We start from the raw sequence: 24,548 nt of genomic DNA, 5'->3' as shown, positions 1-24,548 counted from the left end.
ACCACATCAAAGTTTAATGTCCAGAAATGGTACAATTGGGAACCCAAAAAGCTGCCTACACGGGATATTTGTTTCACGTTTAATTCAAAGCTCATATTTGCCCAACAGAAATAGTGTCCTCACGTTCTTTGTCTATTGCTTCTCAGGTCTCTGGAACCTCATCTTTTTGTTCTCTAATCTCTCGTTGGTCTTCCTGATGCCGTTTGCATACCTCTTCACTGAGGCCGAAGGTTTTGCTGGATCTAAAAAGGTAAATTTGTTCTGACTGTAAACGATTCTCTTTGGCACCCCAGCTCTGTAACCATGTATCTAGACCATGCAACCTTGTAACTTTTAACCATCCCCAAACACACCTCCCCAGAAACCGCACCTCTGTGTTCCCTTTCACAAACCTTACCCTCTACCCCACATGCTCTGAGTGCAAGACCGCACTGTGGTATAGGATGCCTCATTTGTGAGCGAATCTCCTACAGGACATTCATGACTAATAATTTCCAGGATTTCTGAGCAGCAAGAACACTTTACAGTGGTACTTCATGCAATTTCTCTCTGCAGTCCTAGGTTGTCTGGTATTGTCTGGCCCACGGCCGCCCTGCAAGGGTTCACTTTATCCCTGCTAGTTTTCACTCTGTTTATAAATTAGTTTCCTGAGGCCTGTGCTGTGCCTTGTCTGTATTTGCAGAACCTGTAAACGTTGTCCTACACATCTACCGCACTTTTTCAGATATTGAATATATGGGTCCTTTTGTCCTACGCAGTCTCCTTTTTTGGGGGTTCTTCTAAATGCTGCCCTTTCTGTGTCTCTGCAGGGCATCATGGCACGTGTGTACGAAACCTCTGTAGTGCTGCTGCTGCTCACCCTGCTGGTTCTGGGCATTGTTTGGGTGGCATTGGCGATTGTGGACGAGGATGCAGCAAGCAGGGAGTCCCTGTACGGTAAGTAACCTTCCACCGTGGAAAGGATATCTAGATCGCCCCTCCCCCACCGCCTCCTCACATACATGAGGTTGTTGATTGCATGGTGTTTTGCGCATTGCCAGTATCTGGAGCAACCGTTGAAGAGAAGAGGGTAGGGAAGTGATGATGATTTATTTTTTATTTTTAAGTTGTCTTGGTGTGACAGCAAGCTTTAGACATGGACATGGGGGTCACTTTTCCTAGGGCTTTGTGACTGCTGCTCACTGTGCAACTCCTCATCCGATTGGTGAATCTGGTCTTCCACATGAGATTTTCAGTATGGGAATCTGGTGTTATATACAGGACTGTGTTTTGGATACTTGGTCTGCAGTTCAGTCTTTTAAGTGTGTGCATCTGCTTTGAAAGAAGGTAACTTTTGACTTTCTCAAGCATGTCTGTCATCGCCCCTTGATGATGCAGAATCCCAGCTGAAACGTTCATGATTGCAAGGCATCCTCTTGCTCAAAAAAGAAGAAAAGAAATTACAAAGTTTGCTTTTATGCTTACAGTTGTTTGCTTTCCTGGCAGTCTGGAACTCACGTTGTCAATTTTCTTCCAGATTTCTGGGAGTATTACCTGCCGTACCTGTATTCCTGCATCTCACTCTTTGGGGTCCTTCTCCTTCTGTGTAAGTACCACGCAGTCTGCTATTTCTAAGCATTTTGATGGGGATTCTCCATCGGTCCCTGCGGTCCTGTGTGGGAAGCTCTGCTGTCCAAGTCCTGTCGGAGGCCCTGTTATGGGGGTAACCCCTATCACAGGGAGGCTGCGTATTGTATTGTGTCACATGCCATTTGTGCTGCATGCTTCTCCAACTAGTATGGTCTTGCTGTGCTTTTTCCTTATCCAAATAGTTACAGATTAGAGCTTTGTAATGTTTGTTCTAGCGTTGTAACAATAATACCTCAGAGGTTCCATCAGAGCATTACCTGACTAGAATGCACAATTTTGTAGCTCATTAGTGCAGTGATTTTAGTAACTGGAACATGATCAAACTTGGAGACTCCCTCCCACATTCCCTTTATTGCACTGGATATTTGCAGGGGTTTTAATTTCCCTGGATAACTTAATTGGGGTGACTCAGGCTGAGAACATTCCCAAAATTCACTGACAATTTGTCTCTCCTTTAGGGATGGTAGCATCATCCCAACGTGCTAGACAATAGTGGGCACATTTTAGCAATAGTTTGCTGTACCTTTGCAGCGCGATGAATCCTCTGTGCTTGCTTTTTGACCTTGCACCACAGTCTATAACCCTTTCCTGAGGTATAGCATAAGATTTCCCTTCTTTGTGTGTCGCCTGTTGTGTTGCCCCTCAAATATACATGGTAGCTTTTGTGTACTTGTTTGCCCATCCAAGATTAAACGTCCAAATAGTGTTCCATTCTTTGGGAGAAGAGGGATTCAAAGCAGCATTTCTTAAGCATTTCTTCAGCAGCCTGTATGCCACAAACTCATTAAGAGATTTTTATGCCTTCTCTGGGGGAATTATAATCAAAACGAACATGAAAGTGTAGTTTTCCTAAGACACTTATGTGCCACTCTGGCTAACATCGAACAGTCTGGTGCTGTCAGAAGTGACATGCAATGCGGCCAGGCAGCACTTCCCGGCACACCGATCTACGGTGACATGCACCCAATTGGTGATTGTGGAAGATGTTTGCTAAGTTGATTTTATTTCGAAGTTGAAGAAGCTGGCACCTTGTGGCGAAAGTGCAGTTAATGCCTTCATCTTGCACAACATGTCATGTTGGCCAGTTTGATAGTGCCTCAGTGCAGGTACCCTCACAGTCCCTTTTACCTACTCGTTGGAAAAGCCTTCACTACAGGAAGGTGATGTTGTCATTTTCAGCTGGTTGGACTCGAAGGGGGGGGGGGCTATGCTTTGCATTCGCCATGAAGCAAATTTTTCGTAACTTTTCCACTTGGATGTCAATTTTTTAGCTGCAGACTGATCCGTGAGGGTGTTTGTTCCCTGGAACTCGAGCTATCAGAGATCTAACAAGTTAACTAGCTCCACAGGGTAATTATGGCCTTCATCTGCTCGTTTGAGGGTGAAAATCTCAAGGATCAAGAGGTGACTGGCTCCTGCTGTAGACACGTTTGTTAAAATGTGTTTTGATTCAACCCATAATTTTATCAACCCAGAATCTTGTGTTCTTAATGGGATTTCTTAACCTTGGGTACCTTTTCTTTGTCCATTGATTCCCCAGGACTCTTTTGCTACTGCACATTTTGCCTTTATGTCATTTCATAGTTTGCACATGTGGTTTGTGCTGTCCATTCCCATGTTGTGGTACTCTTGTCCTCCTGTATTGCCTTCTCTAATTTCTTGCACCACTATTATCGATCCCCTGCTCTGATTGGTTCTGTTTCTTTGCAGTATGTACCCCATTTGGTCTCTCAAGAATGTTCAGCGTTACTGGGAAGCTGCTGGTCAAGCCTCGGGTGAGAACCGAATTCTCTGCCTCCAAATTTACTGTCATCAGTCAGCCTTTTCCAAGAGTTTTCTCTCAATCTTTAGCTGCATCTGCTGTCTTATTTTGGCTGTCCAGGCTGTTTGGGTGGGGCATCCTGGCTTTCTCTGTCTCTCTCTTCATCATTCTTTGCTTTTTCCTGTTCTTCGTTCTTATACCCCCTCTTTTCCTCTCCTTGGCAGTTGCTGGAAGATTTGGACGAGCAGCTGAGCTGCACTGGGTTTGAGGAGGATGCAATATCTCGCAAGATTTCAGGTGATTGATACTGTGACTTTAACAGCTGACTCAAAACTTGGAATTCGGCAGTGATCTGGGAGATGTGTGTGGGAGCATCGGGTAAATGTTGTGAGAATCCTAGGACCTAGAACCAAGGGCCCGGCATGAATGGGATGAGGATTTGTATCCCGCGGTCTTAGGTGGTTCTAATTGCGACTTGTTTGTTTTTTCAAGCATCATGTTGGCTGAATTTCAATGTGGAGTTGCTCAAGAAAAAGTACCTGATCATCAAAACTCGAAGACTGGCTCTGGGTAAGAAGGGTGCACAGTGAAGGGAGGGACTTTGTGGTTGGGGGGACACTTGGCGGGTGGCACCGCATTGCATTGGGAGCAGAAGCTTTGAACAGGAACTTAACACAAAGGAGGGAGCAGAGTGGATTTGAATGATGAGTGCCCTGTGCCAGGATGTGGAAGGAGCCACAGTTTTCACTGGTGCTGTTAAGGAAGTCATACTTCTTCACTTTTCTGTGATTTTCCCACCCTCAGTATAACTGCCCCCAGTGACATATATATTCCCATGTTCCTAGTTTCCACAAATAAAGGATGACACACCCACCCACCTCTTATTTGCCATGATATCATCTTGCTGTGTTGCTTCTCGAGTCTGATTTCTGTGGTGAGATTTATACACAAAAGGCAGCATTGTTGTGGCAAGTTGGTGCTGACTGGTTGTTGGTAAATAGCAATGTGCATAGAATTTCTTCGACCACAGGGAACATGGAAAGCTTGAATAAATTCCAAGCGACCGCCCTTCTTTTCTTCCTGACCATTCGTTCCCGAAAGCTTTATGATCCTTATCAATGTTTTCCACTCCAAGCATACATCATGCCACTAAAGGTGGTCGTAGGGTTTCTGTGTCTGAGCACCCTTAGTGTTCTTCATGCTTTCCGGCTAAGATCATGCCAAACTTGTTTACAGATGTTAAGAAGTGCCAAAGACTACCTCCTCGTGTTAGATATAGTCCTCTCCTCACTTCGTCATTGATTGAATGCATTGTACCACCTGAGCTCTTAAGGTTTTGATCATTCATGCAATCCTGTTGTATATAAATAGAAATATGTCCAGAGTTTAATGGTGTGTAATACTTGTCCCCTGCCTCCCTCCCCCCACCCCCCCAATTGATATCTGCCATTCAATGTTTCAATGTTTGCTGCATGTTTTAGGCAGTAAATGCCATTTCTTATGCTTCTTCAGTTGGCAAATAAAGGTGTGTTTGCCTTCTGGTTCATCTTCCTTGTCACATCACTTCCTCACACTCTGACGCACGTCATTGAGTGGTGGGTCGTGTGATGGTTTTTGTTGATTTGATTTCGCGTTAACCCAGTGCCCTCTAAATACAAGTAACGCTCTTGATTTTTTTTTTTTTCATAGTGTGCTACTGCACCAGGAGATTTCTGTGAGCAATTTACTTTTTGTTTTCTAAATTGTTATTTTCCCGATTTATATTTTCCCCTTTTTGTTAGCTGGAAGACGTCTTCTGTGGTAAATGTACCTTATTAACTGGAAGGAACTGAAGACCCTGAAGCTAATAATGGTAGTTGCTATTCAGCCGACAACGACAAATCCACTTTTTTGAAGGTTTTCTGTGCAGCGGATCCCATTTTAAGGCAGGATGGATAGCAACCTAAAGTGTCTTGATAAACTGCCTTCAGGGTCCTGGTCCCGACATCATCGGAGCATGGCTCCAGAGCAATTAAGGGAAAGCTTGTGCCAGCCGACACTCAGTATTTTTCTGAGGGAATGATCCTGAGGAAGGGTGGTATGGTCCTTGTACAAGGCCTCGCACAGCAGCACCAGAATTTGTAATAGAGCAGAATGAAGGCAGGAAGCGTTTCCCTAGCACCCGTTCCAAGATGTTCAAAATGACCTAACCCCACCCACTACCTATTTGTTTGAGGGAGGCCCATAATGGAAGAGCATGCACCCCCAGGTTGTTGAAAACAAGAATGTTGTTCAAAAGATAAGAAGACTGGAAATACAGACGAATCCACTAGACAGAGGCTAAAACAGGGGTCCTGCATGGAGGCAAAGCGACGACCATCGACTGTCTCCAAGGCAAGCTTTAGGTAAGAAACAAGAAAATGGATGTGCCTTGGTTCAATCCCCATGAAGGAAAGAGTTGTAGATATAGGCAGATAATGCTAATACCTTAAGGGTAATTCTCCATCTTACATTCAGCTATTTGAAGCACCATCGTGCTTTGTGCATTCCTTCATCAAAGGGAGTCTTCTTAAAAAGGGTGAAACGTGAGTGTCCTCTTAGGTAGGCCTCGAGTCCTCTACTTGTGGCCATGGATGTTAATGGTGTCTGCTACCTGTGATCCATATGGTTTCTCCTCGTATTGCGGGTCTGTGGACTAAGCTTCCAGTGCTTCAGAGGGGTGTCACAGCTCTCATTCCCCAGTCTTACTGAAACCTCTGCAGCCTGAAGGAACCCCCTTGGACAGACCAGGTGAATACGTAGGAAATATTGGTGTACAGAGAGACCTTATGGGGGCATTCCATGGGTGTGTATATGCTGCACTGCCTTTTAAGATCTAAAGCACCGTTGTGCGATTATAGCTCTTTCAAGCTATTGTCTTTTAAATAATGAGCTTTAATTTTTGCGTTTAGCTGTTAAAAGTATTACCCGACGGTTTGATTTCTACACCCTTAATTTAATAGCATTTGTGTATGCTTGCTGTTAGAAATGGGGTTTTTGGTTGGCAGTCAGGTTGCCCTCTGTCCAAGCAAGAACCCTCACTCTAGTCAGGGTAAGTCACACACAATCCAAAATCAGCCTGTGCTCACCCTCCGGTAGCTTGGCATGAGCAGTCAGGCTTAACTTAGAAGGCAATGTGTAAAGCATTTGTGCAATAAATCATACAATACCATAGCATAACACCACAAAAATACACCACACAGTGTTTAGAAAAATATATAATATTTATCTGGGTATCTTCAGGTCAAAACGATCAAAGTTGCAATATGAATTTGTAAAGATATCACTGAAAAGTGATATAAAGTGTCTTAAGTCTTTAGAAAGTAAACAAAGTCTCTTTCAAACACAAAGTACCTGGTTTCTGGTGGAAAATCTCCTCAGAGGGCCACAGGAGAAGAGGTACGTGGAAAACTGGTGTGTGCGTCGATTTCTCCTCAGCACACACGGACTTTCGTCGTTATTTTCCACGCGGGGAGTCGTGCGTCGTTTTCCGGCGCGCGGACAGTCTCTTTCTGTGGTTCGCGGGGAGTACCAGATGTCCCGGGTCTGTGCGTGGATTTTCCTGCTTGTTTTCCGGCTGCGCGTCGTTCTGCGGGGCTGCGCGTCGAAGTTTCGATCTCACGGCAGGCGTCGCGTCGATTTCTCCTGGGGAGTCGGGCGGCGTTGTCCTTGCGAGACCGTGCGTCAAAGTTTTGATCTCACGGCAGGCGTCGCGTCGATTTCTCCCGGGAAGTCGGGCGGCGTTGTCCTTGCGAGGCAGTGCGTCAAAGTTTCGGTCGTCCCAAAGGCGTCGCGTCAATCAGCGTCAGTGTGCAACGTTTTTCTTGCCGCGGAACAAGCTGAAAAAATTTCGGCGCACGGAGCGTCCAAGAGGAAGAGAGAAGTCTTTTTGGTCCTGAGACTTCAGGGAACAGGAGGCAAGCTCTATCCAAGCCCTTGGAGAGCACTTTTACAGCCAGACAAGAGTTCAGCAAGGCAGCAGGCCAACAGCAAGGCAGCAGTCCTTTGTAGAAAAGCAGACAGGTGAGTCCTTTGAGCAGCCAGGCAGTTCTTCTTGGCAGGATGTAGTTTCTGGTTCAGGTTTCTTCTCCAGCAAGTGTCTGATGAGGTAGGGCAGAGGCCCTGTTTTATACTAAGTTGTGCCTTTGAAGTGGGGGTGACTTCAAAGAGTGCACCAAGCCCCCTTTCAGTTCAATCCTGTCTGCCAGAGTCCCAGTAGGGGGTGTGGCAGTCCTTTGTGTGAGGGCAGGCCCTCCACCCTCCCAGCCCAGGAAGATCCATTCAAAATGCAGATGTATGCAAGTGAGGCTGAGTACCTCGTGTTTGGGATGTGTCTGAGTTAATGCACAAGGAGCTGTCAACTAAACCTAGCCAGACGTGGATTGAAGGGCACAACAAGATTTTAGTGCAAAGAAATGCTCACTTTCTAAAAGTGGCATTTCTAGTATAGTAATATTAAATCCGACTTCACCAGTCAGCAGGACTTTATATTACCATTCTGGCCATACTAAATATGACCTTCCTGCTCCTTTCAGATCAGCAGCTGCCACTTCAACAGTGTATGAGGGCAGCCCCAATGTTAGCCTATGAAGGGAGCAGGCCTCACAGTAGTGTAAAAACGAATTTAGGAGTTTTACACTACCAGGACATATAACTACACAGGTACATGTCCTGCCTTTTACCTACACAGCACCCTGCTCTAGGGGTTACCTAGGGCACACATTAGGGATGACTTATATGTAGAAAAAGGGGAGTTCTAGGCTTGGCAAGTACTTTTAAATGCCAAGTTGAAGTGGCAGTGAAACTGCACACACAGGCCTTGCAATGGCAGGCCTGAGACAGGGTTAAGGGGCTACTGAAGTGGGTGGCACAACCAGTGCTGCAGGCCCACTAGCAGTATTTAATCTACAGGCCCTAGGCACATATAGTGCACTCTACTAGGGACTTATAAGTAAATTAAATAGCCAATCATGGATAAACCAATCAATAGTACCATTTACACAGAGAGCATATGCACTTTAGCACTGGTTAGCAGTGGTAAAGTGCCCAGAGGTCAAAAGCCAACAACAACAGGTCAGACAAAATAGGAGGAAGGAGGCAAAAAGTTTGGGGATGACCCTGTCAAAAAGCCAGGTCCAACACTTGCAAACTAATCTTTATTTAATAGTAGTTTACAAACTCAATTCACATTTGTGACAGATATTCCTTGACCAGGGACCGATATTTCTTTGGAAATATTTGAAGCAGTTAATGCACTATTTTTTCCTGTGGTTTGCTGCTGCCAAATCGGACGAGATCTTTCTACTCTTAAAATCTCTGCCTTAATTTCTAGCGCCTCCATCACTGTTTTCACCTTCCTTACACTGAATGAACAACTTCCGATGTAAAACATTTCCTTAGTTGCTTTGTTTACAGTCACTTCTTTCAGTTGAGTAGGCCCCTTTTCCCCAGAGCATGAGCTAAGGGTAGTGGTCCTTGTAATCTTGTTCGAGTCTTCTACGCTTATCCTCTCTTGTATTGAGCCACACTCATCGGCTAGTTACTTGGAGTGGTCAGTGAAGAGGGCCTGGCTGGCCTGGCGCTACGCAGCATCTTTCTTCAGTCTGCAGGTTCCAAATGTGTGCCATATTTGCTGCATATTCTAACAGACTGCACCTCCTTGCCAGTTGCCGAAGTGGGTGATTCTTGGGTAGGCGTTGCTGCCTATGCTCTGATATTGGTGACCGTCACATTTTTGTGAGGGGTGAGCCCTCAGTCTCTGGTTCTACTGTGCTCACCAGAACGAATAAGTGAATACCAACATTGAGGTATTGGGAACATGCAAGCGCCAGAATACTCTGGAGTCTTATTTGGGACCAACTTGAATTGTTTAAATGCTGTGACTTCCTTGTTTGAGCACAAGTGCACCTTTTCCTCTGATGCCTGATATTTTGCTGTTGAAGGTGTGAATTTTGCGGTTAATCTTTGAATCATTTGTCAAGATATGTAATACCCCTGTAATACATAAGGAGGTCGCTAACATGCCATGTAATATGAGTTAATAATGGGGAACAAATTAAACCTGATGTGAATCTCTGCAAATACCAGAATACACTAGAGTCTCTTAGCAGCAACTCCTGAAAACAAATGCTCAAACTGTCTCAGCTGAGCGCAACCATATCTTCTCCTCAACCATGTACCTATGCACTGTGTTTGCAGAGAAGCAGCCATGTGTAACCCAGTATTTTGCAATATGTAAATTAGTTGCCTGTGAACTGTGAAAACTCTGAATGAGGCATGGCCATGCCGGGGGAATTAGTGCATGGTTTAGAGGGACACTTTGTGCTCGGTCCTTCGAAGTCGTTCATGGTGTCTATTGCTTTAAGGGGCAGTGTGTATGGTGACCTTGGAAGTTCTGCTTTACTTCAAGGTCTACAGTGAGGGCTAGGCCTCTGGAAGATATGCAAGGCTTAAAGATGTTGTTGCTCGGGCTGTGTTCCTGTAAATTGCTTAGGTCCCTTCTGTTTTACTCGCCGCCTCAGACAGTGTCACTTAAGTTGTGTCGCAAGTTCCCGGTTTTTATTTTTCACCCTATCTGTCTTCCCCGCAGAGATGAGGAGGAGAGCGTCACCATGGCAGAGAAACCTGGGATACCCCCTAGTGATGTTACTTCTACTGGGCCTAACGGTGAGTTCATGACACTGTGCGGGGGACAGATGTGATCGCTGGGTGGAACCAGTGTTGATGGATGCTGCAGAGGTTTTAAACTATTGATGTGGAATGGTTGTTGATGGATGCTATCGTGGTTTTGATCCTTTTGGCGATCACTCGTTCTCAAGCAACTCTGAGCATCTTAACAATTGTGGCCCTCAAAGTTGGGTGCGTGGCAGAACGTGAGTGTGCACAGCTGTGCTTCAAAATGAACCACTGGATGAGTGAGAGGTAATGATAGCTGATAAATATCCGCTTGTGTGCATATGAAGATGTCTCTAGTGTGATCTGCATGGAGATGAAGAGGGTTACATCTGGTTACCATTGCGTGTCCAATTAGAATTGTAATTTATTGATGAGTAAGCTGTTTGATTATTGAAATTCAGCTGTCTGAGATTTTTAAATGTAAATGAGGACAATTGATAAAAAAAAACCTAAGGATGAAGCAACAGGACAGAGTTTAGAAAAAGGGTGTATTCTGAACATGTTCTGATGGGTCTTCGGGTGAGGGGTGGGTGGAGCAGGCTCTTGTTAAAGAAATAGAACACCACCTAACCAAACTGAGGTTAATAGCCTGTTCTGCAAGCTAAGCCTTGATGGGTGCACCTCTGGTTCTCTGACAGACTCAACTTTAGAAAATACTTGGGTTAGCTAGTCCTTTCATTTGTCTCGATGTTGGCACTACCAAGCATCACCCAGAGGGATCTGTGGCTCTTTCCTGCGGAAGCTCGACTTGACCAGAACCCAACAGCTTTGGTGTCCTTACCCAGGAGAGAGACACGTTGTTGAGGTATAAAACCCAAACAGATGCTTGCTTTGGTACAGTCCGGCCTCACAGGCTTGATAGAAAGGTTCGGTGACAGGCCATTGCCTGGGATGTAGAGGCTGCTCTGGGGAGCTTTTTCAACCTGGAGAAGAAAGGAGATGGCTGCTGGAGTTTTATCCAACATCATCAGTATTGACACAGATGAGTGTCCATGCCATGCCAAAGCAAAAGATGAGTGTGTGTGTGTGTGTGTAATCCGAGTGTAGGTTTTAACATTGACACGTCTGCCTTCTATTCTTCACTCAGGGTATCTCTGTGTTAATCGTCTGCTTCCACGTCTTGGAGCTGCTGATCGATGAAGCGGCTATGCCAAAGGGGATCCAGGTAAAGGGTCCTCATTTGCATACAGCTCTGAGCGGGGGTGGTGGGGGTTTGATTGGAGAAAAGCCCTTTAGCGCAGGTACAGTGCCAAACCGTTTGAACAAGTGGAGCGTACGATCTATGCGGGAAAGGTATAAACCCCTGGAGCTTAAAAGACCTGTGATAGACTTCCATGGTGCCACAGTATTGGATTATACACAATGCACTGCTGTGAAGGACAAATTATATGGCATGGTTGACTAAATCGTGCCAAAAGAAAAAAGCAAATTCCGCAGCATAATGCAACACTGTCAGTCATTTTAACGCACATTAACTCTATGTAGTCACCGATGTCACCACATTTTAACACCCACCTAGAGCAGTCCGCTTCAGTGGTTAGTTAACTGTTGCAGAGGGCCTGCCGCTGTGCCTAAACGTGAGCAGAAAACACAGTAGCCTTAATTATACACCTGTGAACTGTACAGCTTCAAGCCGGAAATTCCACGGAGAAGAAGAAACACAGCACTAGGGCACACAGTTCCACAAAGAGGTGCAAAAAGAGGAAGAAATAGGGAGACCAATGAGACTTACTAGAGGAGTGTGTGAAGAAAATGACCACGCTGGTCATCAGTACACCGCTGGTGTATACAATGTCACCCTGAAGGAATATACACAGCAAGTACACAGTATACTGCAACAAGCTGGGTGTGGAGCATGAAAATGTTCACCACTGGCCAAAGTGACCGCCTCCCTCCTCGGGACACTGTTTACACTTGTTCGGTTTTATGGGAGAATCTGATGTGTTTTAGATGTAATCTTATTTCTCTTCCATTGCTCTAGTTCGCCAAACAGACCTGATAGCAATGATTCTGAAGTGTAGAGCCCTTATTGACAACAGTCTCCGTAATTAAATGAAGTGAGATGGAAACTCCTCCGATTCGCACATACAACCCTCATCGGAGATGTTGCTACTGTTAGAGCATATATGTCCGTGGTGTAGACATCACCCTGCAAGACGGATACACGCATAGCCACAGCAACCTCTACATATCTGGCTCCACCAAAGCAATGTTTGACACAGCTCGGTGTAATTCCGCCATCCTGGAACCCATGATCTGTCCCCGTAACAGACTGGTCTTGCATTGGCTTTCATTGCTTGGAGTTGATGGTTGTTTTTTTTTTCTTCTGCTGTCTTTGGGACAAGGAGTTGTCATTAATCTTTTTTTGTCTCCTGTGCAGGACGCCCACCTGGGGAAGGTCTCCTTTTCTATGTTCGGCTCACTCGGAGCTGCTGTGCAGGTCGTTCTCATCTTGTATCCTTTCAGACGCTTGCTTGTTGAGCTTATGGAACAGAAAGTTCTGGAAGTGTGTCACACTGGAAGTTCGAAAGAAAGCCTGCACATGCCCACAGCAGGGTGAATGTGTGGGCAGGTCAGAGAAGAGCGCGATAAGTGTCCCTTGTAGGGTGTTTGGGTGAGTTGAGGGTGTAGTCAGAGGGGAATCGCTTGCTTATACCTTGGAAGAGAGAGGTTGTTCTCACAAAATTGGGAGTTTCATAGCTATTTCTGAGGTAAAGTAGCTATGGGGCAGTTTCTCTGATAATACAGCACTCATGATCTTTGCCTTGTCCTCCGAGAGCCCATCTCGAACCTCTGACATCCTCAGGTAGGACATAGAGTACACATCAGTTATTCATAGGAGTGTACTGAATGTAGCATCACTCCTGCTGAGGCCATGTAATTTAATCATTTACATATACCTTTTGTGGGTACAGAAATAGTCTCTGCAGTGTGAATCGGAAAATGAAATGCAGTCAAACGGAAAAGATTCAACACAGTGTAGATGTAGGCACATTAGCCTGTACAATAAGTCAGCACAAATCATAGCATACTGAGCAGAAATATGAATATCTAGCCACTCCTCAAGTACCTTTGACAGTCTTAACCCCATACAGGAGAATACTTCGGTTTTCAATTTTTTTCAAAACGGTGGTTATGCATAGATGTATTGCGAGTCAGAAAATAACATTTCCTCCAGTAAGACGTCCAAAACTAGTGTGGGAATAGAATGCTATGCTTCAAGGTAAGGTCAATGATTGCACACTTCAGGCCTGTGCAGAAGAAAAAAATAGGATATTGGCCTTGGAGGTACTATTTACTGTAGAAAACGCATTCAGACTTCCAGCTATTTAGACCACCTGCAGCTATTTAGACCCTGTCACAGCACTGAGTCGGTTTAGTGGGTGGTTTTAGATGACCTCAGGATGGCTGCTGACGCTGGTCACTGTTCATTCAGCCTTAGTGTTACTAGACCTTTCCACAACCTTTGACATAGTTGACCACAATATTTTACTGACTTGTCGATGCCGCTAGCTTTAGGAATCTTGCTTCACCTGGTTGAAATTGTATCTCCTCGACCGCACTCGTGCAGTACAACTTACTTGGTTTGTTGCTAACAAACTCCTGGTCTATTGCAAAGTTAGGCCGGATAACCATCTTCCTTTGCAACTGAATCCTAATCAATAGCAGCCTCTCCTTAACCCCGTATATTCCATCCGTGGCTTCCATATGCATTTTTATATTGCAACAGGTTAGAAAACTGACTCCTTGTCTGACACTTGAGGCTCTAAATATGGTGATAATAGCAACGATAATCTCGAGATTAGATTAGACCAATTTTCTTTACCTCGGCTACACAGAAACTCCAGGCAGTCCAGAATGCAGCTGTGACTTGTATTAAACAAGCACACTCCTTTTTTAAAACAGCTTCATTGAATAGAATAACACTTAAATCTCTGTGCTTCATTGTCAAAGTTGTAAAAAGCCTAGCTCTTTCATTTATTTCTGGGCGAACCGACCATCTAGGACACAGAGAGTCTCTTCTGCCAACCATTTACAGTTGCTAGGAACTGCAAAATCGAGAGCAGGAGGGCGGTCCGTTTCTACATGTGCTACCTCTTTTTGGAATTCTCTGCCTCCTTTTTAGGGTCGAGCCTGCGTAGCATGCGCTTGCAAGACGATTTAGTAGTTGGAAAAGGGCTCGGAGCCCCGTCAATGTCTTTCATTGGTTCATGGGCTTGCCTTTTAAAATCTGCTTGCTTTCATTAGTGGAAGGCATGCATACGTCATGCCTTTTCCGGTGGTTAGCCCTCCTCGAGCACAGTGACCAAGTACTGAAAACATATGAGGCTCGCTGTATTCCGTCCGGTTTGTGGACTACTTTTTTTTAGCTCTAACTCGGAGAAATGCGAGACCCGTTGCATTGCAAATGCTTGTTTTGATTGGAAGGTACACTGATATCTTTCAGAAAAGGCTTGGGTTTTCAGAAAGGCTTTTTGGTTCTCCACCTAATCATTTTTAAAACAGACTGATGGTTTTATATGGTTAATGTGTTTTTTATATGTGCCAAAAAGCTTTTTGGTCTCCAAGCGTTGTATACATTCTTTGAACATCATAGGACAAGATGCACATGTAGACAGACTGCGCTGGTTTATTTACAAGTGTGCTACTTGATACTTTCTTCAAAGCACACTCGTCTACTACAGGCTCATGCTGCAAAAGGAAAGGTTAGTTACCTCGAAGAGTAGATTTTAGCACGAATGTTGGAGATTTGCATACGAATTCTTGAGGTGAAAGAATATATGAAGGGTCACTTCATCTTAACATGGCACCTCGTCTATTGAGGTTGTGGAGATCGCGCTGATGTCACAAAGTCTAATCGCGGCAGCATGTTTTTCTATTTCTAAGACTTTTGTGGGTAATTCTGGATCCATTAACCTAATGTCTGAATTGCATTGGAGAGGTTTAGCTAAATGGATATGAAATTGTAAAACGAGTTCATTGGTGTGTAACTTTTTCCAGTTCTTCCGTTGGTGTTGTCCCAACCTGCGTAAGAGTTACATTTGGTGTGAAGAGGAGCTAAAGGAAATGCCAGGTTCATGGGAACATTAAAGTCTGCAGAGTGTTCCATGCAGCAGAAGCTTCCAAAGAAAGGCATGAATTGGTTTGGCTATTGTAGCCCACTAAGTAGTGATGTTGTTATAAAAAAGTGTCTTGCAGTATCACTCGTGTTTTGATACACGCACCCAGCATTGTCACCCATGTAATCAACCAGGCTTTCTGCAGAATCACCCATGTAGTCATGCACGCTTTTTACAGTATTACCCCTGTGAAGATGCATTCATCTTGTAGTACAGCCCGTCATCAGTGAAGATTCCTGTGTTTTCTGTAGAATTGATTTTAGGATTTACTTCCCTGACCTGTGATTGATTACCTTCTTTTGTTGGTTCCTTAACATGATCTTCAGTTATTTGATGGTCTCGTCGTTTGTGGGCTTTTACAGCTCCCCGTTCTTCAGCAGACTGCTTCCACAGTGGCAAGACACAACCATGACCAAGGTACGCACCCTCTTCTGGTGTCGCAGCCATGGGACTCCCGCTTTATTGGGCCAGGGGCAGCTGCCTAACCAGTCCTGCCATGGATACTCTACCATTCTTTCCTGCCAGGAGCACAACCTCTTCAGTCCTGCTGGAACTACTATTTCCTACAGTCCGACCAAGAGCTAATCTCTCAGTCCTGTGAGAGGTCCCTCTAATTCCTTCTTTACTTTTTGATTTCCCTCTTTCCCTTCCTCTTTCTTCTCTCTCCCTCTATTCCCTGTTCATCCTTTCCCTTTTCTTCCATCCTTCTTTTCACATCACTGAGTTTTTCCTTTTTTCTCCACAGATTATCGGGAACTGTGTGTCCCTGCTGGTGTTGAGCTCAGCACTGCCAGTCTTCTCCAGAACACTGGGTAAGTCCTTATGTCTTCTGGAGCAGTCACCAAAGAGTGTAGCCCGTTAGACATGCAGGTGTAATGGCAGCATTGCTTTGGCATAGGGCTTTATTGGATACTTGTCACAGATGTGTAGTTAGCCCAAGTCTCTTCAGAAGAACAATACAGCAGTGTGCCAGCAGTTAATGACCTATTTTGTTCCCCAATCGACTAGGAGAACGATAGGCAGCTGGAACACAGTACAAAATGAGTTTTGTCCTCCGATGATTTGAGAACCCACACCAAAATGAACTAAAGTAGTTTGTCTTCTTGGGAGCGTGGCCATATTCAAATTTTTATTGAGATCACTTTTATACAGTGCATTATACCACTGATGAGGCATTAAAGTGCATTTGCTTAAGGTAGTATGCTACTCGGCAAGCGTGGATTGAATTGGAAGAGTGTGGTTCTCTCATTTTGCCTATGTGGGTAATGTTTCAGTGAGCAAGAGGACCAGAATTGTGTGTTTTTTCACTGTGCCTTAGTGTGTACTGACGTGAAAAGTAGGGGGAGATAAGCTTTTGCATTATATGCTAGTTTATGGATTGGTAGAAAGTGTATGGACGCAGTGTTGCCTACGTGGAAAGTGGTTTGGCGTTGTGGCATGTTGCTAGACGCTAGTCATACTGTGTTGAAGCAGTTGTGCTGTCTCACAAAAGTATGGGTATAAAGTGGATATGATGCACTTGTAATAAGGTAGACAGGATATCCTTCACATTTGTGATGGGATAACCCATTCACCAAATTCTAAATCCGACCCCTAGTGTTTGCTAGGAGACTAATGAATACCCAGGGGTGGGAATATAGGTTAATTAGGTGTGAGGGTGTAAGGGCTGCATCAGCCTTACAGCTTCCAGAAGGGAGGACCACAGCAAAGTAAGTAATCATATGTAGGACAAACCTCAGTGCACCAAAGTTAAATGTGAGTATGTAGGGCTCAAACCCTAATGATTGCCGAACCCAGAAGTGATGATTCTGCATCAAAGGAGTAAAGTTAGTAAGTGAAGCCTATCTTAAAGGGAATAGGTGCCCCTTCTTGGGAGACAGCTCACAGCTCCTGCTTGTTTCTCGTATCCAATTGATCATGCTACCTTTTATGCATCAAGTTCAACTTGGAACAGTATCATTGACCAAAGCAGATGAGTTCCAAGACCCCTCCTTTCTTCAATTCCAACCCTTCAAGAGCAACATGCACCCTTCGTGCTTCTCAAGAAATGAAATTCTTTGCTACAAGACTGTGGGTTGGATGTCATGGTTAAGTTGCATGTTCTACACAAACAATTTCCACAATTTTATAGCAGTTTTCAGGTAGTGTTGGTTGTTCATATCACATCCATAATGCATTACGTTATATATTTTTTAAATTATTTTGTAGAAAAACAGAACCAAAACTCCAGTGACTGCAATAATGTATCTTGCAGGATACCACATCAAACTTTCAAATGCACTCCACGTAGAGGCCCCTTCAACCCTAAAGCCCCTTCCACACACAAAGACACTTGCCATTTACGAGCCTTACCCAGACAGGATGTTGCTCCTGTCCCAGTGGGCAACCCTGGAGGCCCCGATAGGTCCCCCAAATACTCCATACTTCTTCCCACTTGTGGGGGCATCCTATACCTTCATAAACCTGCACCAATCCATGTCAAATTTTCACGCCTCAACACTCGGTGGATCAGTCGCTTCCCACCTGCAAAGTATAATTTGCTTAGCCACTGCGAATCCCAGGGTGGGTAACAGCCTGGGGTACTTTCTGGGACCTTCCCCCCCCCCCCCCCCCCGCCCAGACATTCAAGACAATCGTTTTGTGTGAGATTGCAGCAGATAGGCCGGCCCCCTCTTAGAATCCCTCCTGGATCCCCGCCCAGAAGTCAGCTAGTGATGAACAGTCCCATAGTGTATGTAGAAACCCCCTCTGAAACTTGCATCCCCAGGATTATTATCAGTGGTGGCCCTTCCCGTCCTGTGCAAAAGCACTCTAGTGTAGTAGGACCTATGTAGTAGACACAGTTGGATCAGTTGAAATCATGCTCTGATTGTCACTTCTCTGGGCGAAAAGATCACCTCCTCACATTCTTCCTTTAGTTCCCCAATTTCTGCCTGCTAGGCTTCCTTCAACTTCATTAAGGAGTTGGAGGCATTATTCATCAACTTGATGTAAGTGAGGGAGATCATTTTGTTTTGAGGAGTGGTTCTGACCAGTCTGTCCTCGAGTGGCGAGGTGTCTTCCAGCGGCTGACCCAACGCCACATGCACCTGCAATGCATGACGCAGCTGGTGTTATTGAAAAGTTTCCTTGGGTGCCATCTTGTATTCTGCCTGCAGTGGCTCCCAGGCAATCAGATCCACTAACACATGTTTCATAACGTCGAGATGCCTGTCGGATCCCAACCAAAAAACGAATCCAGTCTTCCCACCTCAGCCAACATATTGCTGTCCCACAATGGGGTCATCTCCGTGAGTCTTCCCTGCCAGCCCAGAAACCGGTTAGCTAACTACCAGGTAGAGGCTGTGACTTTTGTCAAAGGCGGGGAGATCTGCAACCTCTCCTGAAGTTTTACGCCCATGTGAAGCCTCTAGGTTCCAGAACCCTATGATCCGCCTCTTCAAAGCTTCTGTGTGTGGGGGGGGGGGGGGGAGGGTTGTGGGGAGACCCATTCATTGATAGTTATCAATTGCGATGCCCAATAGCACCTATCCAAGCCAGGGAGGGCAATACCCCATCGTACTACCCTCTCATGAGTTTGCAGCTGCTATTCTGGCCGTCCCCCCATCCCATTGGAGCTGTCAAACTATTTAGTTAATCTTCCTAAAAAAAAAATAGGCGGAACCTCATACTAAGTATTTTTTAGCATATAAAGGAGGACATTGATTTTGTACATTGGCGCTCTCCCCAGGAGCGACAGCTGGAGTGATCTCAGTGTTGCACATCCGCTTTAAAGCGTTCCAAAACAGAGTAGAGACTGGCTGAGTAGAAGAGCTCAGGCTGCCTAGTAACACAGAGGCCCAGTTACTTAAAGCCCACATTCTCCACCACCAAGCCCTCTGACAGGGTCTGCTGCACAGTCCATGCACACAGGGGGTAAAGAAGGGATTTCCCCCAGGCTATTGTGTATCCCGAGTAGGTTACATAGAGGTGAAAGGTACAGAGCAGTCTGGGAATAGAGACCTCTGGATCAGACAAATACAGAAGGATTTCTTCCTATTCCTCTCCCTAGATTAGACCATTTACCACTGGATCATTGCACACCCAGCACTCTAGGGGCTCAAGCACCAGGGTGAAGAACATCGGTGACAACCGGCATCCCTGTCGAGTGACCCGGTGCACCCGAAATGGGCAGGACCGCACTCCATTAACTTGCACCTGCATCAGTGGCTCACTGTATTGTAGTCTTATCCACCTTATATAGTTAGGACCAGAGCCCATCGCCCCTAACAATCCCCACAAGTACTCCGACTCCAGCTTATCAAATGCCTGACTGCATCAAACAACAGGACTGCAGCCGGCCCATAACCTGTCCTGGTGCCCTCAATACAAGCAAAGAACACACCTGAGATTGAACCGTGTCCCTCTGTTTGGCATAAAACCCAACTGATGAGGGTATATTAGCTTCTGTATAATTCGTTCGATGGCATCTGTTGCTGCAGATACACATGTTGTGCACAGTCCGCCATCTGGTGTTGGGTCGGAGTGTTACAAGTTGTTTTTCTTCGAAGAAGTCTTTCGAGTCACGAGACCGAGGGACTCCTCCTCTTTGCTTCCATTGCGCATGGGCGTCGGCTCCATCTTAGATTGTTTTTTTTCCGCCCTCGGGTTCGGACGTGTTCCTTTTCGCTCCGGGTTTCGGGACGGAAAGATAGTCAAAACTTCGAAAAACTACGTCGGTATTGTTTCGCTCGGGATCGGGATAGTTAGAATCGACACCGAATCGTGAAGAGCTCCGGTAGCCCTTCGGGGTAATTTCGATCCCCCGTCGGGGCCTGGTCGGCCCGACCGCGTGTAACATCGACACCGATGGAACGGACCCCGTTCTGATTCTGTCCTAAATGCCACAATAAATATCCATATACAGACCAACATTTGGTCTGTAACTTGTGCCTGTCACCCGAGCACAAAGAAGAAACTTGTGAGGCCTGTCGTGCGTTCCGGTCCCGAAAAACGCTCCGTGACCGTCGAGCCAGAAGATTACAGATGGCGTCCACGCCGACAGAACACCGAGAGTTCGAGGAACAAGGAGAAGAGGAGGAAGCCTTCTCCATTCATGAATCGGACTCGGAGGAATTCGACGTCGAGGAAACTGTGAGTAAGACGTCGAAAAGCACACAGCACAAGAAAACAGACAAGGCCCAGGGGACGCCACTGCCAACTGGCCATGGCTCAACCCATAAAGGTGACCGTCCATCGGCACCGAAAAAGGCCGAACTGGTGCCCAGATCGTCCGACTCGGGTCGAGACACAGGCACGCAACATTCTCGGGACCGAGAAAGTGTTGCCGAAAAAGATTGACGGCGAGACAGCGGAGCCGACGCTGCTCGACGCAGAGACAGCGGCACCGAGGATGATCGACGCCGAGAAGGCTCGACTCTGAAAAAGAAGAAATTTGCCTTGGAGACGAAAACAAAAAAAAGACACAGTTTCGGTGCCAAAACAACCAGCAACCAAACCCACTACCAGCTCATATTCAGAGGAACAATCATTGTCCTCTCAAATGCGTAAACACAGGTTTGAAGAGGAGTTACAGACCACTGATGTAGACCATACACAAAAGAGGATCTTCATCCAGAGTGGAACAGGGAAGATTAGCACTCTTCCACCAATCAGGAGAAAAAGGAGACTAGAGTTCCAAACTGAACAACTAACACCACAAGCAAAGGTGGCAAAGAAAGCAACTCCGCCACCCTCTCCTCCACCTGTAACTCAGATATCACCGGCACAAACTCCGTCACATTCACCGGCTCACACCACCATGAGCCAAGATGACCAAGATGCTTGGGACCTATACGACGCCCCAGTATCGGACAATAGTCCAGAGTCATACCCTACCAAGCCCTCACCACCCGAGGACAGCACAGCGTATGCACAGGTGGTAGCTAGGGCAGCAGAATTCCACAACGTGTCGTTACACACAGAACCTGTCGAGGATGACTTCCTTTTTAACACCCTCTCCTCCACCCATAGCAACTACCAAAGCCTGCCTATGCTTCCAGGAATGCTAAGGCACGCAAAGCAAATCTTCAAAGACCCTGTCAAGATTAGAGCGATCACTCCAAGGGTAGAGAAAAAATATAAAGCACCTCCCACAGACCCTGCTTTTATCACCTCTCAACTGCCACCAGACTCAGTCGTGGTAGGAGCAGCTCGCAAAAGAGCCAATTCACACACATCGGGCGATGCACCACCCCCGGATAAAGAAAGCCGAAAATTCGACGCAGCTGGGAAAAGAGTCGCTGTACAAGCTGCAAGCCAGTGGCGCATCGCAAACTCTCAGGCGCTCCTAGCGCGTTATGACAGAGCCCATTGGGACGAGATGCAGCATCTCATCGAGCATCTACCCAAAGAATTTCAAAAGCGGGCAAAACAAGTGGTTGAGGAGGGACAAAACATCTCCAATAACCAAATACGCTCCTCTATGGATGCAGCGGACACAGCTGCAAGAACAATAAACACTGCCGTAACCATCAGAAGGCACGCATGGTTACGCACATCTGGCTTTAAACCAGAAATACAGCAAGCAGTACTCAATATGCCGTTCAACGAACAACAATTGTTCGGACCAGAGGTTGACACGGCAATTGAGAAGCTAAAAAAGGACACTGACACAGCCAAGGCCATGGGCGCGCTCTACTCCCCGCAAAGCAGAGGCACTTTCGGCACCTTCCGTAAAACAACCTTCAGAGGGGGGTTTCGGGGTCAGGCAACACAAGCCAGCACCTCACAATCAACACCGTCTACCTACCATGGACAGTACCAAAGGGGAGGTTTTCGGGGCCAGAACAGAGGGGGACAATTCCCGAGAAACCGGGGAAAATTTCAAAGCCCCAAAACCCCAACAACCAAACAGTGACTTACAAGTCACTCAACCCCTCCACATAACACCAGTAGGGGGAAGACTGAGTCAGTTTTATCAATCGTGGGTGGATATAACAACAGACACTTGGGTCTTAGCAATTATCCAACATGGTTATTGCATAGAATTTCTACAGATCCCTCCAAATATCCCACCAAAAACACAAAAAATGTCAAAACAGCATTTAGACCTCCTAGAAATAGAAGTTCAAGCACTACTGCAAAAAGAAGCAATAGAACTGGTACCATGTACAGAAATAAACACAGGAGTCTATTCACTGTACTTTCTAATACCCAAAAAGGACAAAACACTGAGGCCAATCTTAGATCTCAGAATACTAAACACCTACATCAAATCAGACCACTTTCACATGGTCACGCTACAGGAGGTGTTACCACTGCTAAAGCAACAAGATTACATGACAACCTTAGATCTCAAAGACGCGTATTTCCACATACCGATACATCCTTCGCACAGGAAATACCTAAGGTTTGTATTCAAGGGAATACACTATCAATTCAAAGTCTTACCGTTCGGTATAACAACCGCACCAAGAGTATTTACCAAATGCCTAGCAGTAGTAGCCGCACACATCAGAAGGCAGCAAATACACGTATTCCCGTATCTAGACGATTGGCTAATCAAGACCAACTCGCTAACAAAGTGTTCACAACACACAGAGTATGTCATACAAACCCTCTACAAACTCGGGTTCTCCCTCAACTACACAAAATCACACATTGTGCCGTGCAAAATACAGCACTACTTAGGAGCGGTAATCAACACAACAAAAGGATTAGCCACTCCAAGTCCACAAAGGGTTCAAAATTTTCACAAGGTCATACAGGCCATGTATCCAACACTAAAAATACAGGCAAAAGTGGTTTTAAAACTCCTAGGCATGATGTCCTCATGCATAGCCATTGTCCCAAACGCAAGACTGCACATGAGGCCCTTACAACAGTGCCTAGCATCACAATGGTCACATGCACAGGGTCACCTTCTAGATCTGGTGTTGATAGACCACCAAACATACATCTCGCTTCTATGGTGGAACAGTACAAATTTAAACAAAGGGCGGCCGTTCCAAGACCCAGTGCCACAATACGTAATAACAGATGCTTCCATGACAGGGTGGGGAGCACACCTCGATCACCACAGCATCCAAGGACAATGGGACGTACATCAAACAAAACTGCATATAAATCACCTTGAATTACTAGCAGTATTCCTGGCGCTAAAAGCATTTCAACCCATCATAACCCACAAATACGTTCTTGTCAAAACAGACAACATGACAACAATGTATTACCTAAACAAACAAGGGGGAACACACTCGACACAGCTATGTTTCCTAGCACAAAAGATATGGCAATGGGCAATTCACAACCACATTCGCCTAATAGCACAGTTTATTCCAGGGATCCAAAATCAACTAGCAGACAATCTCTCTCGAGATCACCAACAGGTCCACGAATGGGAGATTCACCCCCAAATCCTAAACACTTAGTTCAAAATTTGGGGTACACCGCAAATAGACCTATTTGCAACAAAAGAGAACGCAAAATGCCAAAACTTCGCATCCAGGTACCCACGCAGACAGTCTCAAGGCAATGCCCTATGGATGAACTGGTCAGGGAAATTTGCATACGCTTTTCCCCCTCTCCCTCTCCTTCCATATCTAGTAAACAAATTGAGTCAAAACAAACTCAAACTCATATTAATAGCACCAACATGGGCAAGACAACCTTGGTACACAACACTACTAGACCTGTCAGTAGTACCACACGTCAAGTTACCCAACAGGCCAGATCTGTTAACACAACACAAACAGCAGATCAGGCATCCAAACCCAGCACCGCTCAATCTAGCAATCTGGCTCCTGAAATACTAGAATTCGGACATTTAAACCTCACTCAAGAATGTATGGAAGTCATAAAACAAGCTAGAAGACCATCCACTAGACACTGCTATGCAAGCAAATGGAAAAGCTTTGTTTGCTACTGCCATAATAATCAAGTTCATCCATTACACGCATCCCCAAAAGATGTAGTGGGATACTTACTACACTTACAAAAGTCAAATCTAGCCTTCTCTTCCATTAAAATACACCTTGCAGCAATATCTGCATACCTGCAGATTACCCATTCAACTTCACTGTTTAGGATACCCGTCATTAAAGCATTTATGGAAGGCCTAAGAAGAATAATACCACCAAGAACACCACCTGTTCCTTCATGGAACCTTAACATCGTCTTGACAAGACTTATGGGACCACCTTTTGAACCGATGCATTCTTGCGAAATACAATTCTTAACCTGGAAAGTTGCATTTCTCATTGCCATCACATCTCTAAGAAGAGTAAGTGAAATTCAGGCGTTTACAATACAAGAACCTTTTATCCAAATACACAAAAATAAGGTAGTACTAAGAACCAATCCTA

The 24,548-nt window shown here is 45.5% G+C and overlaps 1 protein-coding gene across 1 annotated transcript in view; it reads left to right on the top strand.

The window, feature by feature from the left end:
- Nucleotides 1-24,548, top strand: part of LMBR1L (limb development membrane protein 1 like) — a 114,418-nt gene that overhangs the window by 62,571 nt on the left and 27,299 nt on the right. Inside the window, exons 5-15 of the mRNA XM_069230542.1 lie at nucleotides 147-250; nucleotides 810-936; nucleotides 1,517-1,585; nucleotides 3,340-3,404; nucleotides 3,616-3,688; nucleotides 3,884-3,961; nucleotides 9,999-10,075; nucleotides 11,172-11,249; nucleotides 12,465-12,538; nucleotides 15,531-15,621; nucleotides 15,950-16,016. Of these exons, the coding sequence (XP_069086643.1) occupies nucleotides 147-250; nucleotides 810-936; nucleotides 1,517-1,585; nucleotides 3,340-3,404; nucleotides 3,616-3,688; nucleotides 3,884-3,961; nucleotides 9,999-10,075; nucleotides 11,172-11,249; nucleotides 12,465-12,538; nucleotides 15,531-15,621; nucleotides 15,950-16,016 (903 nt within the window). The remainder of the gene's footprint in view (nucleotides 1-146; nucleotides 251-809; nucleotides 937-1,516; nucleotides 1,586-3,339; nucleotides 3,405-3,615; nucleotides 3,689-3,883; nucleotides 3,962-9,998; nucleotides 10,076-11,171; nucleotides 11,250-12,464; nucleotides 12,539-15,530; nucleotides 15,622-15,949; nucleotides 16,017-24,548) is intronic.

This window comes from Pleurodeles waltl, chromosome 4_2 (genome assembly GCF_031143425.1).
Source record: "Pleurodeles waltl isolate 20211129_DDA chromosome 4_2, aPleWal1.hap1.20221129, whole genome shotgun sequence".
Taxonomy (NCBI): domain Eukaryota; kingdom Metazoa; phylum Chordata; class Amphibia; order Caudata; family Salamandridae; genus Pleurodeles; species Pleurodeles waltl.
Note: the sequence above shows the minus strand (reverse complement) of the source record. Positions and strands in the feature narration are given on the sequence as shown.